General features: G+C 40.0%; 1 protein-coding gene across 26 annotated transcripts in view; it reads right to left on the bottom strand.

Moving 5' to 3' along the window:
* KALRN (kalirin RhoGEF kinase) overlaps positions 1-14,361 on the bottom strand; it is a 744,321-nt gene that overhangs the window by 320,376 nt on the left and 409,584 nt on the right. For 18 of the 26 annotated variants that reach the window (XR_008374862.1, XM_053564450.1, XM_053564452.1 and 15 more), the window contains exons 12-13: positions 10,523-10,731; positions 6,929-7,103 (exon numbers count right to left, since the gene is read on the bottom strand). Coding sequence is in view for 25 of the 26 variants with exons in the window: in XM_053564450.1 (XP_053420425.1) it covers positions 6,929-7,103; positions 10,523-10,731 (384 nt within the window). In the remaining variant the exon portion in view is untranslated. The remainder of the gene's footprint in view (positions 1-6,928; positions 7,104-10,522; positions 10,732-14,361) is intronic. The other 8 variants (XM_053564454.1, XM_053564456.1, XM_053564442.1 and 5 more) reach the window with 1 other exon arrangement.

Below are 14,361 nucleotides of genomic sequence, written 5' to 3'. Positions count from 1 at the left end.
GGGATATTGCAAACATTTTCCAGAAAAGCAGAAGGAAATTGGCAGTAATGAAATTCCCTCAGTTGTTTTTAATTATTGGCAAAATAATGTGAGAACATATTGCAAAATGCTGTAATTGATGAGTTCCAGCATTCAATTACCTAATTTCTATACCAATTGAATAATTTGGATAACTGGATAACTTTTATGGCCAATTTTATGTTCTTTTCTTCACTATCATTATGATTGAACTGTGGCTTTGCCAATTATAAGGGTTGTGGAGATTCTGAGCAATAATTTTGTCCATACCTTTGCCTCTTACCAATTTGAGACTTGCAGAACTCTATTTTGTTTTCTAAAGATCTCTCCTTTGTTGAAAACCTCCTCCAACATGCAAGTATTACTCATTCTAGTACCAAGCAACATGTGAGTGTTGGAATGTCTCTTTTTCCCGTGTGAGCTAAATACCCAGGGCTGTAGCTTACATCTGCACCCTTCCACTGCCTCTTTACCAGAAGGGAGGCACATATGACCCTTGAACCTTGATAACGTTACCCGAGTTCAGGTCCACAACCCCAGACCCACCCCCACTGGAGTGATCTGAAAGTTCTTAACAGGAATTTTTGATAATTTACTGAAAATAGGTGACTTTCTAGAATACTAATTCTGTGTGAATAATCCTGATCTTTTTTTTTTTAATAGAAGAGAGTTTATTCCACATTGTGCTAAGTGGGGAGATGGGAGAAATTTCTCAAATCTGCCTCCCTGAGAATTGGGGAGACAAAAATTTTTTTTTTTTTATTGTTGGGGATTCATTGAGGGTACAATAAGCCAGGTTACACTGATTGCATTTGTTAGGTAAAGTCCCTCTTGCGATCATGTCTTGCCCCCAGAAGGTGATAATCCTGATTTTTTAAAAAGGAAAATGGTAGGGGAAACCTCTAGTGATACTGAAATTTAACAAAAAGTCTAGTAGACACTATCAAGTATTTGGAGAAGAATTTGGCTTACTTCATTGTATTCATTGGCATTTCCTTCCCAAGAAGTCTGGGGTACATTTAGAAAATGTTACCTTGATCACTAAGGGAAGAATCCACAAAGACTATCTCAAATAGATCTCATTTTCTTTCTTGATACAGATACTACGCTGGTGGATCTGGCATATTATAAACACGGAGAACAGCAAGGCTTCTGTGTCACATGGTATCTAGGGAAGAAGGAGTGATTAACTTGGACTGGATGATGGAGCCCTCAGATGATCCACACCCACAGTGACTGGGCAGGCTAACGGCTCTGCGTCCCTAGAGGAGAACTGCAGTGAAGTACCAGACGGCCTTGTCTCACCTGGCGAACATTTCAAACATCCACAGCATGGACAGTGGTATAAATTAAATTTAAATGTTTTCATAAGCTAAAGGGCTGTGTAAGAAAAAAAGTAAAATTTGAAGGGAGAAATATAAAAGCTGCCATCTAACTTTTTTAAAAGTCAGAAAAATGGAAGCAATTACTTTGAAAGGATAACTGGGGCTCTTAAGTGAGCAAAGCCTATTAAAGGCAGGAGACGAGGTCACTGAAAAGGTACCTACCACCTGGGCTGCACCAGAGCCAGTGTTCTGAACAGCACACATCAAGGTGTATGTAGGTGAGCTGGGATTAGCTAACTAGAGTCCCTTCAGCAGAGGGTAACCAAAAGTTAGTATCTAGAGACCATGTATATCCTATTCAGCAAAAGGTGAGTAAATTTGGGATCATAGAGAAGGGCTGACAATAAAGAGAAGTAATCACAGAATTTTTAGAGTGACAGGAGACTGCAGAAATAATTCATACAATTTGATCGTATTTCAGATAAAGAAAAAGAGACCTATGATAAACACCAGAGCCAGTGTTCTGAATAGCACACATCTAGGTGTATGTAGGTGAGCTGGGCTTAGCTAACTAGAGTCCCTTCAGCAGGGGGTGACCAAGAGTTAGTGTCTAGAAAGCATGCATATTTTTAGGCTTCCAAATAAAAGAAGGAGCAGAATTGTTCTGGATTTTCCCCCAGGGAGCAGAATAAGGACAAAGTATAAAAGGTAGAGATTTTGACACAATAAGGAAATTCTGAGTTCCCAAACTCCCTTCTCTGCTCCCCTCAGTATTCTTATCAAACTGTGAGCTTCTGTCATAGAATTCTCACACTGTATGATGATTCTCTGCAACTGGTCCTCTAAGGGCAGGGACAATTGTATCCTCAACACCCAACACAGTTTTTGGTACACAGCAGGTGCTCACTAAATGTTTACCAAGCTGAATTTCTATATATGCACATGAAAAGCTGACTGAACAATCTCTTTCTCATATAAAATGCTAACAGCCTCTGAATCCCACCAATGAAGAGTTGAGACCATTTGAGTAAGGAATGGAATAGTTTCAATCAGCATTCTCTTCTCTAGAGGAAAGCTTACTCCTTGGATGCTATTTCTTCTCAGCCTCAGCCTGATCTCAACTTGTTTTAATGTGAAGTCCACAGATTCAGAGTTGGCTGCTCCATTCCTTAATCAGGTTAATTACTCAAATGAATTTTCAGGTTCATGGAGCAAACTTAGTTTGCAATTACAGACTTAGAGATTTAAAAGAAAGACCATAAAGATGGCCCATATTTTCAGAAAGTCTTTTATGTAGAATATCTTTTTTGGTGTCATTTCTAGGGCCATCCAACATGAGTCTGCCCACCTCAGGAGATGCCCAGGATTACCCATTGATAGTAGAGAGAAAAATTCTTTCTACTTAAATACACACACACGCACACACACATACATATATATAATGCACATATATTTAATCAAGCCAATAAAAAGTATATAAAGTTTCCCTAGACTTTCACTAGAGACTGATGCTGGAGTCTCACTCTGACCACATGGCAGGTGGTTTTGTGCTGTTTGTGATGAGAAGACTTCCCAGAGAAGTTAGGAATGTCACAATTCAGAGGGGCTATCTGTGACTCATTGTTCATTGCTTTCAATATATTTCAAATTATGGCTCTTTTTCATGTGCCCAGTTAAATGGATTTATTTATTACCTAGTCTTAACTAAACTAACCTTCACAAAAAGACATATTAACAAGTTTCCTGCAAAGAAACTGCAATTTGTATGTACTATTAATCATAAAGGCACAAGCGAGCTCTGAACTCTCTGTCTGCCACACTACGGGGTAAGGGAACACTGGCAATCTAATCAGATCTGTCAAGAAAGTGGGCAAAATAAAATATTTTTGGAATATTGAAATTACCAAAAGACTATTTGAAATATGAAGCCACAACTTCTCATGTAATTTAACCTGCACTTGGAAGGCATATAGAGTTTTAAGAGTATTAGCTAGTGTTAGAGCATCTTTATAAATCAATAAATATACATATGTAGGGGATTGCAAGTTCAAAAAAATATATATATACCTACATATATATTTTTAGAGATTTTATTTAGGAAGAACAAAGAGAAAGTTTAGAGCACTTCCAAGGGAAGTTAGAATTGGGTCCCTTTCCTGAAGGAGAAAAGGTGAGACAGACCTCAAAAATATTTTATTGAAAGGGTACATAATCAAAAATGTTTGGAGACCATGGGCCTATTCTTGCTCCTAAAAATATATTTTATTACTTTCTGATCATTTTAATTATATAAAACTTGGAAATGCAAGAAAACATCAAAACAAAAACATCACCCATCTTCTTACCACACCACAAAACAAATATTATTACCATTTAGTGAAGTGTCTCTTCTATAATAACCAGTTCACTCAAAATACTTTTCACAGAGGGAGGCTAAACTAAAGGACAAAACTTTATAGAACATCAAGCTCCACTCTAGGTCACTCTGTCAAGTCTCCATGGAGTCAAAAAAGGTATTTTAGGAATGCCACTGCAGCCCTGGTTTTGACCATCTGCCTAAATTATCTTAGATGTTTCACTTCAACTGGGGGTGTCCTATAATTTCATTCCAGATTATAATGTGGGAGCCTTACACATCATTGTTATTGAGTATAAGGACAATGGTACAGCAACTCATGTGCTATCCTCATTTTTAAATTGGTTCATCTCAGCCATCAGTGATGTGGTTAAGGAATCATGTTTATGTTGCCAGATGTCCCAGTAGCAGGCCTGCTCTGGTGTTCAGTAATCCCTAGGAATGTGGAGTATATCTATCAAATGCCTTCCTCTAGGAAAGAAACCACAGCTGTAGGACCTGCAATCCCAGACCCTGCCCTGGCTTGTGTCAGCTGTGACTTGTTCATTACAGAAACCACCTTCAGTTTCACACTCTGAAGCTTCTCTTGAAGTTTACTCATTATCCCCACCTAGTTGGTATTTGAAATAATCACACCACTCTCAAAAATAACTTCTGACAATTTGATATGAAGCAGAGATTTTCCATAGGTGGGACAGATTTCCATTTCTAAGATTAGACGCAGCATTTTCCCCAAGTTCAGGCCTCACCCTAAATGCGGAACAAGACCCCTTTGAAAAGGTGGATGTCATAGCCTATACAGAAGATGCAGACTCAAATAACTATTTTTATCTCCCTCATTTTATTAGGCCCTTAGGCCCCCACGCTATTTCCCAGCTTTTGCTCTACTGCATACCAAGTCATCCAAGTTGTTGTCCAGTACTTGAGGTGGAAAGAGGAAGGTTTATATTTAGAAAAGCTGAAGAATGCAAATCCTACCATTTAAATATCAAGTTCCTCTACTGAAATATTTTAAGTAGGATCCAATTTTAAAGAATTTGATTTATCTCATGTTTTTTAAAGACTATTTCCTGCATGTGCTTTGGATTATTTTTCTGGAGTGGAACTGTATTTACCCCAAATCATTGAAGGCAAATACCCTTTGTGGTGCCCTCAGCTGACATCAGGGGTACAGTCCAGGTCAAAGGGAAGCTCACCAACCCATTCTGGGAGTGAACCAGCAACCCTGACCGCCAGACCATAGCCATCTAATCAAATAAAATGCAAACATCCAGACCTTCAGATTGTTTCCTTCCCCTTAAACATTTTTTCACTTGGATCTGGAATGACAGCAGAGTAAATAAAGAATACAACAGCAAAATCACCACATTTGCTAACATAATTTCCCACATGGATTTATTCACTCCCAGTGGGTAAAATAGAGCTGAGGAAGGCCTACACCACTTTAATCAAAAGTTACCTCTAATTATTTTTGTGAGTCTTACTCCCAGTGACCAAAGAATAATGAGCCTTTCTTTCTCTTTATTACTTTTGTCACTCCCCGTTTATGAATTTCACTATGTAAACTCTTCACTGCATGCCAAAATCTTTATTTTTCTACTGGTATTTTGATTGTTCTTCCAAAATATGCTTTGCTACTATGTGCCACCTGAAGTCCTGAGTATAGATTCAAAATAAAAGTATCAATAAATCACCTAAAGTTACAGAATTAGCTGGAAGGATAATTCAGATATAAAGACTTATCTTCTCCTTTGTTCCAGAAACTGTCCAGAAACCACCTTTTCAAATATGAAATCTTTAAGCAAGAGGTTATGAGGGGTTGCAGGGAGGCAGGTTGCAGGGAGGCAGGTGTAGAGATGTGCTTATAAAAAGAGAAAGATCACAGGAGAGTAAGGGATAGATAGGTAAGAATTTTCTTAAAAAAAGAAAGTCGCCTTTCTTTTCAGATTCGCAATATAAACATTTTGGTCCTAGGATACAAGAAAAGGAGAGCTGTTGCCATGACAGTCCTCTGGTCCTCAGTTGAATTAGGAAGGGATATTGGAGCTTTCAACATTTAAAAAGAAATCATCTTTCTTCCCAAACCAGGTGCACTTGTTTCCACAGACACTGTTAGGAAGATCAGTCTCTATAATCCCAGAAGCCCCAACTCCAGCGAGATGGTTGGAATGCAAAACAAAGTTAAAAAGAAATGGTTATAACTGGGATTACACCTGCGGTGCATCTTACAAGGGTACATGTGAAACTTAGTAAATGTAGAATATAAACGTCTTAACACAATAACTAAGAAAATGCCAGGAAGGCTATGTTAACCAGTGTGATGAAAATGTGTCAAATAGTTTATAAAATCAGTGTATGGTGCCCCATGATCGCATTAATGTACACAGCTACGATTTAATAATAATAAAAAAAAGAAATGGGAGGTAGAAAATTTGCTTTCCCTCCTACTATATCAGTCAGGAGCAAAGAAGATAGTGCCTTTAATTTAACTTTATTATCTCTGAGAAGGAAAAAGTACTTTATGTGTTGGATATTCTTTATACCACAGAAACCCTACTGGCCTTGCTTTAGTTACTGTTTCAAAGCAGAAAACAATAAAAGGCAGAAATTTTGTAGGGCAAATGTTATTAACTGGTATCACAAGGGGACATAAATATCCCAGAATATGTGATCCCAACCTTCTAAAGAAGAACTGAGGAGTCTAAGAAATCAACCAATATAAACTTTAGCATAAACTTACTTTCTTAATAGGCAGAAATCAAACTGATAATACGAGCCTTCCTTCCTCCGGCTCCTGGCTTCTTGGCTGCTCTGTGATAGCATCTAATCCCTAATATACATTTGTCAGACAAAGAGGCCACTTAATTTTAACACCTACCTACTCATGAAGCTATGAAATTCAATGACTCTAATCACCAAACAGCCAATCCCACGGTCTGTGAAGAACCAAGTACCAAATAAAGAGTTCAAGGAACAGCAACAAAAAACATTGTCAATGAAGTAATCCACAGACAGACGGTAAAATAGCGGGGCTCTGCTTGGCAGTAGAGGATAAGAGGAATAGAAGGAATACATCATGGAGGACTCAAATAATTCCTTGACTTCTAAAAATCCATCCTTGATGCTCTAATTCCCTTAGGTTACTGCCCTGCCCTTGGTGCAGCACCCTTGGCTGGGACACTCTCCTCAGCCCCCTTCCCACCTGCTTGCCGTGGTTCCCTGTCTCTACCTCTATGGTGTATTGCTCAAAGATGCGCAGCTGCAGGAAGATGTCCAGCTTGATCTTCCGCTCATGGAACAGCTCTTCCATCTGCACCTGGGCATCGTCAAGCTGCTGCAGGACAGACTCGATGTGGCTGATGGAGCTACTGTGGGGCGTCTTGTTGTTGGACACCGCTGAGTCCCTGTGGCAAAGCGGGGATGGGGAAAGAAGGAGGGAGAGGCCTTGTCATGTTAGAAGTGACAGAGGAGGGGGGCCTTCCACAGCAGAGCAAGGTAGATGTGAATCAGCTGAGTCATTCAATCAACAGGCATTTATTAAGTTCCTGCTGTGAGCCTGACACATTTGTTTAGTAGGTGAATCAGACACATGCATCCTATTTTGGGTACACAGCTCTAGTTCTTTTTTTCTTTCTGAGGATTTTTTTTTTATTTTTTCAAATTAATATGAGGGTATGGTTTTTAAGGTTACCCTGTTCTCATTTCCAGGGTAAAGTTCCATTTGTAGAAGAGCCCCTCCCCCAGGGGGTGTGTTATGCACCCTCACACTATGCACATTAGGTGAGATCCCACCTAATGCCCTCCCTCCCTCTGCCAAGTGTCCTCTCCCCTCACAGCCCTATTTCTAAGACCTGCTGCTCTTCTACTCCTCAGAATTGTGAAAGGAACACAATGAAATGATGGATGAGAAAGGGCTCTACCAAACATAAATTAGGAAATGGATGGTTCCATACATGTATGTAGTCTAACATATATAGTTTTAACATAGACACATACGTCACAATACACAAGGGTAGACACATTAAAGGCATATGAAAAAAGAAAAAATCTTCCTAGTTTAATTTTACAAGATTGTTAAAATAAGATGCCATATGGTTGCCAAATTGTAAGCATCGATTTTACAATGTTTTGCCAAAGTTATGGGCTGGTATTATTTATCAGGCTTCAAGCTATAGTTAGGAAAGCACAGGATTTGGAGTCTACAATCCTGAATTAGGTTTCAGCTCTGACATACATAGGTTGGTGGACCCAGGTGCCTCACCTGTAAAGTGGACTTAATCCCTGCCCTGCTCACTTCACAGGTGGCTGCTAAATAAGACAGTACACATGAACTGGGACAGTAATGAATTGTATGACTGATTACTAATCCTGAAAGGACATGAGTGAAGTGTTCAGTGCTGACTGGGGCACAGGCCTAATAACTTATAAGAGTAAAGGCTAGATCAATAAGAGTCTAGGACAAGCAAAGGTTTCAGAGAGTTTTGACTTGGGGGCTTCAAGAAACAGATGAATAGTCAAGTAGATGGGAGGGGGCATGCTCTCTGAGCAAAAGGGGAGGTGACACATTGCAGAGAGGAACTAAGAGATTGACAGATTGACCTGCTCAGAGGTATGGGGTGGTAGTGAGACCTCCACAGAGGTAAGTGTTAAAAAAAAATAACTATGGAGGTTAAGAAATGTCTATTCTATAGGACATTGAGCCCTAAAACTTGAAATAAACTCACATGTTTATTATCTTGTGACATCTTGGTATCTTGTAAAATTTAAGAAGTCAGAGAACAAGGGGTAAATTATTAGTTTTTCATCAGCAGGCTTTCTGTAAGCCATATCTTTTAGCCTGTGCTTGTCTCAGAAACAATGGTATCTGAGCTCACACTATCTGTTCAGAAGAACTGTAAAGCCGATTTGTCATTCATGGAGCAACCAGTTCCTGCCTCCTCACCCTGGCTTATTTGGGCATAAAACAGGCCTGGTTCCTAACCCCACTATTGCATAGACACTCCCAGTCATGAATGGAACATGAGAAATGTACTCAGTAATATCCATTATCATTTGCTGGGGGCTTTGCTGCTGGGTGCACATGACTGTTCTCTCTGACTTCGCAATCTTTCCCCATCATATGGCCTCCAGAAAAGAAGAGAATGATTTCTGTGTCAGTACCACACTCACTAGGAAGTACAGAGCTGAGGCAAAAGCCCCCGGAGGTGCTCCAGTGATGGGTGTCTGAAGAGCCACAAGACATGGGGAAGGTGTGTTTCCGGTGTGTGTGTGGCACCCTGTCAGCATCCACTAAGCATCCATTTACTTCTCTCTCTCCCTGAGAAGAGATGTCAGGGAGGGGAGTATAGGCTAGAGTCAGGCTAGCAGAGGGATGAATGGCTCTTGGTTATATGCCTATGGTACTGCCTGAAATCCATGAAACTTACTCTTGTAGAATAGGCCTCGCCCACATTGTTGCTTTCATCACCGAGCAGCCTTACACCCTTAGGCACGGGGCACATTAAACACTGGCAGCTGTTAAGAACAAGTAGCATGGCCACAGATAGAAAAGCCAGCTAAGCTTGTGGAAAATATTCAAACAGATAAAACAAAGGCATCACAAAATTCTAGCACTGACAGAGCTCCTAGAGCAGACCCCTTAATTATACAGATGAAACAGCTGAGGCCCAGAAAGGTTAAGTGACTGCCCACTGTTTGGAATTTTCTTCAGAAGCAAATGACAGCGGAGGTTCCTAGGGAGGCAGACAGAACTGTCATGAGGATAAATTGGGAGAAGAAGGGAAAGAGGCTGTCTTGTTAGTATGCAACAGGAGGATTCAGAACATCTCATGTGCATGTTTGGAATAGAAATCATTAATTTTCAGTGGAAAAACATGCCAGGGTTTTCCAAAGGCAATTTCTCATTGTTTACTTAATTGGACAACTGGTGTGGGTGAAAAAAAGCTTACTCTAATTGAAGTAATTCCCTCAGGTCCCAGGGCTGGCCTGGGACTTGCTGATGAGATTATTTCTGACCGAAGCTGGCAGAGGTCCCAGCACTCAGTGATTTTAGGATAGGAACAGGTCTCTGTGGGTGGGCATCATTAGCACCATCAAATCCTATTTATACGGCACCTGGGCACAGGGCTGGTTGCTGGGGGTTTGTTCAAGGCCTAGATGACACTTTATCTGCGGAGCCAGTGCCCTTGACAGGAGCAAGAAACTAGAGATTGATGCTCATAGAAAGGAGGCAATGGCGTGGATAATTCTAAACAAATGTAAGGGTTTAAACAGGATTTCCCTTCTTAGTTATAGTTGTTTAGGTTGATACAGAAGGAGTTTTATTTTCTGGACAGGAAGGAATGGTGGACTGGTCAAAGACAGGTAATGGGGTGCTGGTGGAACAACATCACACACTTTCTATACCCTCGTGGGCCAGAGCCAAACAGTAGCAGAATGGTTAGAGTCTGCTGACTGGGGCACTAAGTTCAGATACCAAATAACACTATCTTCAATACTGTCTATTTTTCCAAATGACCAAATAGGCCATAATTCTTAATGAAGATCATATTTATTTTTGCTGAATTTTGTGAATTTTTGTCATATCAATATTACTTGATTCAACATCATGAATGATAAATAATGCTTTGAAATATTTGAGCTTTTTCCTGTTTCATTTTAGACTCAAGTTGGGCATGGTGCAGGCATTTTTACATTTGACAGATGAAGAAACTGAGGCTCACACAAGACCACAAAACAGGTTGTGGCGAATCAAGACTGGGACAGGACTTATCTCACGTCTAGCCCGAGGCATTTCCCACTGGAAAGCACCGCCCATGCTGACCTGGCCTCGCTGGGCTCCCCCAGGGAGGGAGGCGCTGACCTGAGCTGCTGGATAAGGTCTTCGCCTTCCTTGATGACATTGAGTGTGGCATCTAGGGTGGCGGTCTGCTGCTGCTGGAACTGCTTGATCAGTTCCTGGACGGCATCCACAGAGTCTGCACAGACATCCTCCAGCATCTCCTTCTGAAGATCTTCCATCCATGTCCACAACTGTGAGGGAGAGAGCAGAGACTCCACTTAGGGAGAGGCCAGGGCTGCACGAGGCTAAGGAAGCCAGCTCGGAGTCTTCCAACTCCAGGTAGGAAGTCAGTACGGCAGACTGTCCTTCCCACCAGCACAGCTATTGGTCAGTTCGTGTTTCTACATTTATATTCATTATCCATCATTGCTACATTTACTGTTAGTGTTGTTGGCATTCTTTAAGGACAGGAACCACCCATGGCTTCCTGTGGTTCATAGAAATACGCAGGTGTGGTCTTAGAGCAAAGAGATTGGTCATCTTTGAGAGACTAGGAAGAACTGGAGGCTAGAATGGACAAATACTGTATCATTGTTCAGAAAGGAGGAAAGGGAGGGCTCTTCATACTTCCTGCAGGCAGCTAGATATTTATTCCTAGAGATTTATCATGATACTGCAGATATGCAAAAATGTGATATTCAGAAAGAACCAAACGAAGATTACTGAAGCATAGCCTGTGCTATGCTAAACGATTTTGTTCTTTTCAGGAATTCCTAGGTTGATTAGAAAGTTGAATGCTAAAGATGTAACTTTATTTCAATAAAAGTATCCAACATTTTCCCATGATATTTGAGATGATTAGAAAGTTGAATGCTAACGATGTAACTTTATTTCAATAAAAGTATCCAACATTTTCCCATGATATTTGAGATGATGAAATGAAACCAGGATGATAGTACTGATCAGACAATTTTAGAAGAGCTGAGCATAGAGTTTGGAACAGAATATATACTGAAAATGATGAGGAGTTAAACTGAATTACTGAAAACCCATTTATTGATAGCTCTTCGTCAGACTGAAAATAGATGTCCAGTGCCCTGCCACAGGGCTCTGTTTGTGACTGCTTTCACTGAGAATTTTCATAAATGAGAGAGGGGAAATGTGCCTAGTATTTGCTTCAAAACAAGTAACCTGGTTAGCAGGAAAGATAAGCTCGGGGCTCTACCCGGGAGAAAACTAGCAGAGAAGATTGATAGATGGGGTCAGAAGATGTGGATTTTGGCCCCCATCCCTCCCATTACTTGTGGTGCCTTTGAGCAAATCACTAAATGTTTTGATCTCCATGACTTCATGTGTAAAATAGGTTGTGGAAAGTATAAAATAAAATGGTCAGTTATTATCTGGTTCTAGGTTCTATCATTTTAATATTTATTTATTTATTACTTATTTTGGTGTGTGTTTGAATACCTTTTTTTTTTTTTATTGTTAGGGATTCATTGAGGGTACAAGAAACCAGGTTACACTGATTGCATTTGTTAGGTAAAGTCCCTATTTATTTATTTTTTGAGATAGAGTCTTACTGTGTCACCCTCAGTAGAGTGCCGTGGTGGCACAGAAACACAGCAAACTCCTGGGCTTAAGTGATTCTCTTGCCTCAGCCTCCCAAGTAGCTAAGACTACAGGTGCCAGACACAATGCCCAGCTATTTTTTTTGTTGTTGTTGTGGTGGTGGTGGTGGTGGTTGTCATTGTTGTTTAGCAGGCTTGGGCCAGGTTCAAACCCATCAGCCCCAGCATATGTGGCCGATGCCTTAACCACTGAGCTATGGGTACCAAGCCAGTCCTACCATTTTTAAATCTTCCATGTAAAAAAAAAAAAAAGAATAGATTAATGTCTAACTCAAGAATATCATTTCATCTAGCTTGGTCTCAGTATGGTAAACCATGCTATTGATTTTAGAATAAGGTATAAAAAGAAAGATAACAATAAAGAGAGATAAAAAGTTTTCAAGATTGTGGACAAGTTATTCTTTGTTCTTCAGATGGAAGTCCTAGATGTGGTAGAAGAAGTTCAGTTAACAAGAAGATTAATAAGCCTCCCACTAAGTGGGAAAATGTGAAGTACTCCATTTTTGTTTTTTGTTCATCTCTTTGTTTTTATTTTTTGAGTACTTTTTTATTTTTTCAAATTATACAATTTTTAGGTTGCAAAGAGGCTCTTCTACAAATGAAACTCTACCTTGGAAGTGAGAACGATGTGTGAAGTACTCCATTTTGGAGTTAGTGAAACATCAACATTGGATTTGCTCCTTTCAGATACTACGTTGAGCTGGGCTTCTCCTTTCTGTTTTTTGCAACTTTGTCCTGGGAGATGTGTATTTGAGGAGAGCCTAGAGACTAAGAATTCCAGGTAGTTCTTTAAAAAAAATATGATGAGAGAGATGAAAGTTTTGGACATGGAACGCATCATTTAAGAGACGAAAAATAAATTCAAAGTCTTAATAGAGGGTGGATGCAGGGAAGGCATTAAGACTAAAGACTAATTAACAGAAAGGTACAACTAACTGTTACAGGAACAAGAGAATCAGGAAAGAGTCATGTAGGTATTTTCTTAGTCCTATCCTTAAGCTATTTTGGTGGCTTCATATCCTGGAAGGTTTTTTGTTTGTTTTGGCTTTTTACTTAATAAAAACTTGAATAACTCTGGTGTAGGTCTAAGGAAAAATGTCAGCATCTTTCCTTTCTGAAGAAATCCACCATGACTCAAGACTTTCCCTCCCCCTGGTGGTCATGCAGCTAAATTGCAGGGATAGTCAAAGGCAAAGATGAACGAACAAAAATGAGGCATGAGCTTTGCAACATAAAGCTTTCTTGAGAAAGACTCAAGAAAGTCAATATTGCTAGGAACTCTGAAGATACACTCTGAAGTCAATATTGCTAGGAACATGTGTCTTCCCCCAATTTATTCTTTGATTAATGACTTAAAACATGATTTATCAGATTCCAGTTCACATATTCTACCATATTATAAAGAAACTCTTGTGTAAGTTTGTATTAGAACCTATCTAAGGAAAATCAGCTAAGGGAGAGAAAAGTATGACACTGGACGCAGATGAGTTCAGACTCCGTCTGGACAATCTCTGGGGAACAGATGACACTTTTACACATGCTTTGTCCCTTGACAGAGAGAATAAGGACTTGAGTCAATGCCTCTTTTTATGACCTTCCTAACTCTCCAGACCTGCAAATAGATCTGGCTGCCCTCCTGGATCCAGGAGAAAAGAAGATGTTTGAAAGGTCAGCATGATTTGTAGTAATAGTTGAAGCTTTGAATATATAAGAAGGTCCTAAGCACATGTTTGTCACCTCTCTTTTTTAAGTAGCTCTTCTAAGTGGGGATGAAAAGTTTTGTTTTTGAAAAACAACATTACTATTATTTTTTGTAATAAACTGAAAATGCCATTGAAGAAAATTATAAAACAGAAAAATAGGCAAAAGATTAAATTACTCATAATATTCTTAAATTCTTGGTATATTTACTTCTAGTCTTCATTCTATGTCTGTTTCAAAATTGTGGTCATGTTGGAAACACAGTTTTTTTTTTTTGTAAAGACAGAGTCTAACTGTACCGCCCTCAGGTAGAGTGCTGTGGTGTCATACGGCTCACAGCAACCTCTTAACTCTTGGGCTTACGCGATTCTCTTGCCTCAGCCTCCCGAGCAGCTGGGACTACAGGCACCCGCCACAACGCCCGGCTATTTTTTGGTTGCAGTTTGGCCGGGGCTGGGTTTGAACCCGCCACCCTCGGCATATGGGGCTGGCGCCCTACTCACTGAGCCACAGGCGCCGCCCTGGAAACACAGTTTTTTATATATTATACCA

The sequence above is a fragment of the Nycticebus coucang genome, chromosome 16 (assembly GCF_027406575.1).
Source record: "Nycticebus coucang isolate mNycCou1 chromosome 16, mNycCou1.pri, whole genome shotgun sequence".
Taxonomy (NCBI): domain Eukaryota; kingdom Metazoa; phylum Chordata; class Mammalia; order Primates; family Lorisidae; genus Nycticebus; species Nycticebus coucang.
Note: the sequence above shows the minus strand (reverse complement) of the source record. Positions and strands in the feature narration are given on the sequence as shown.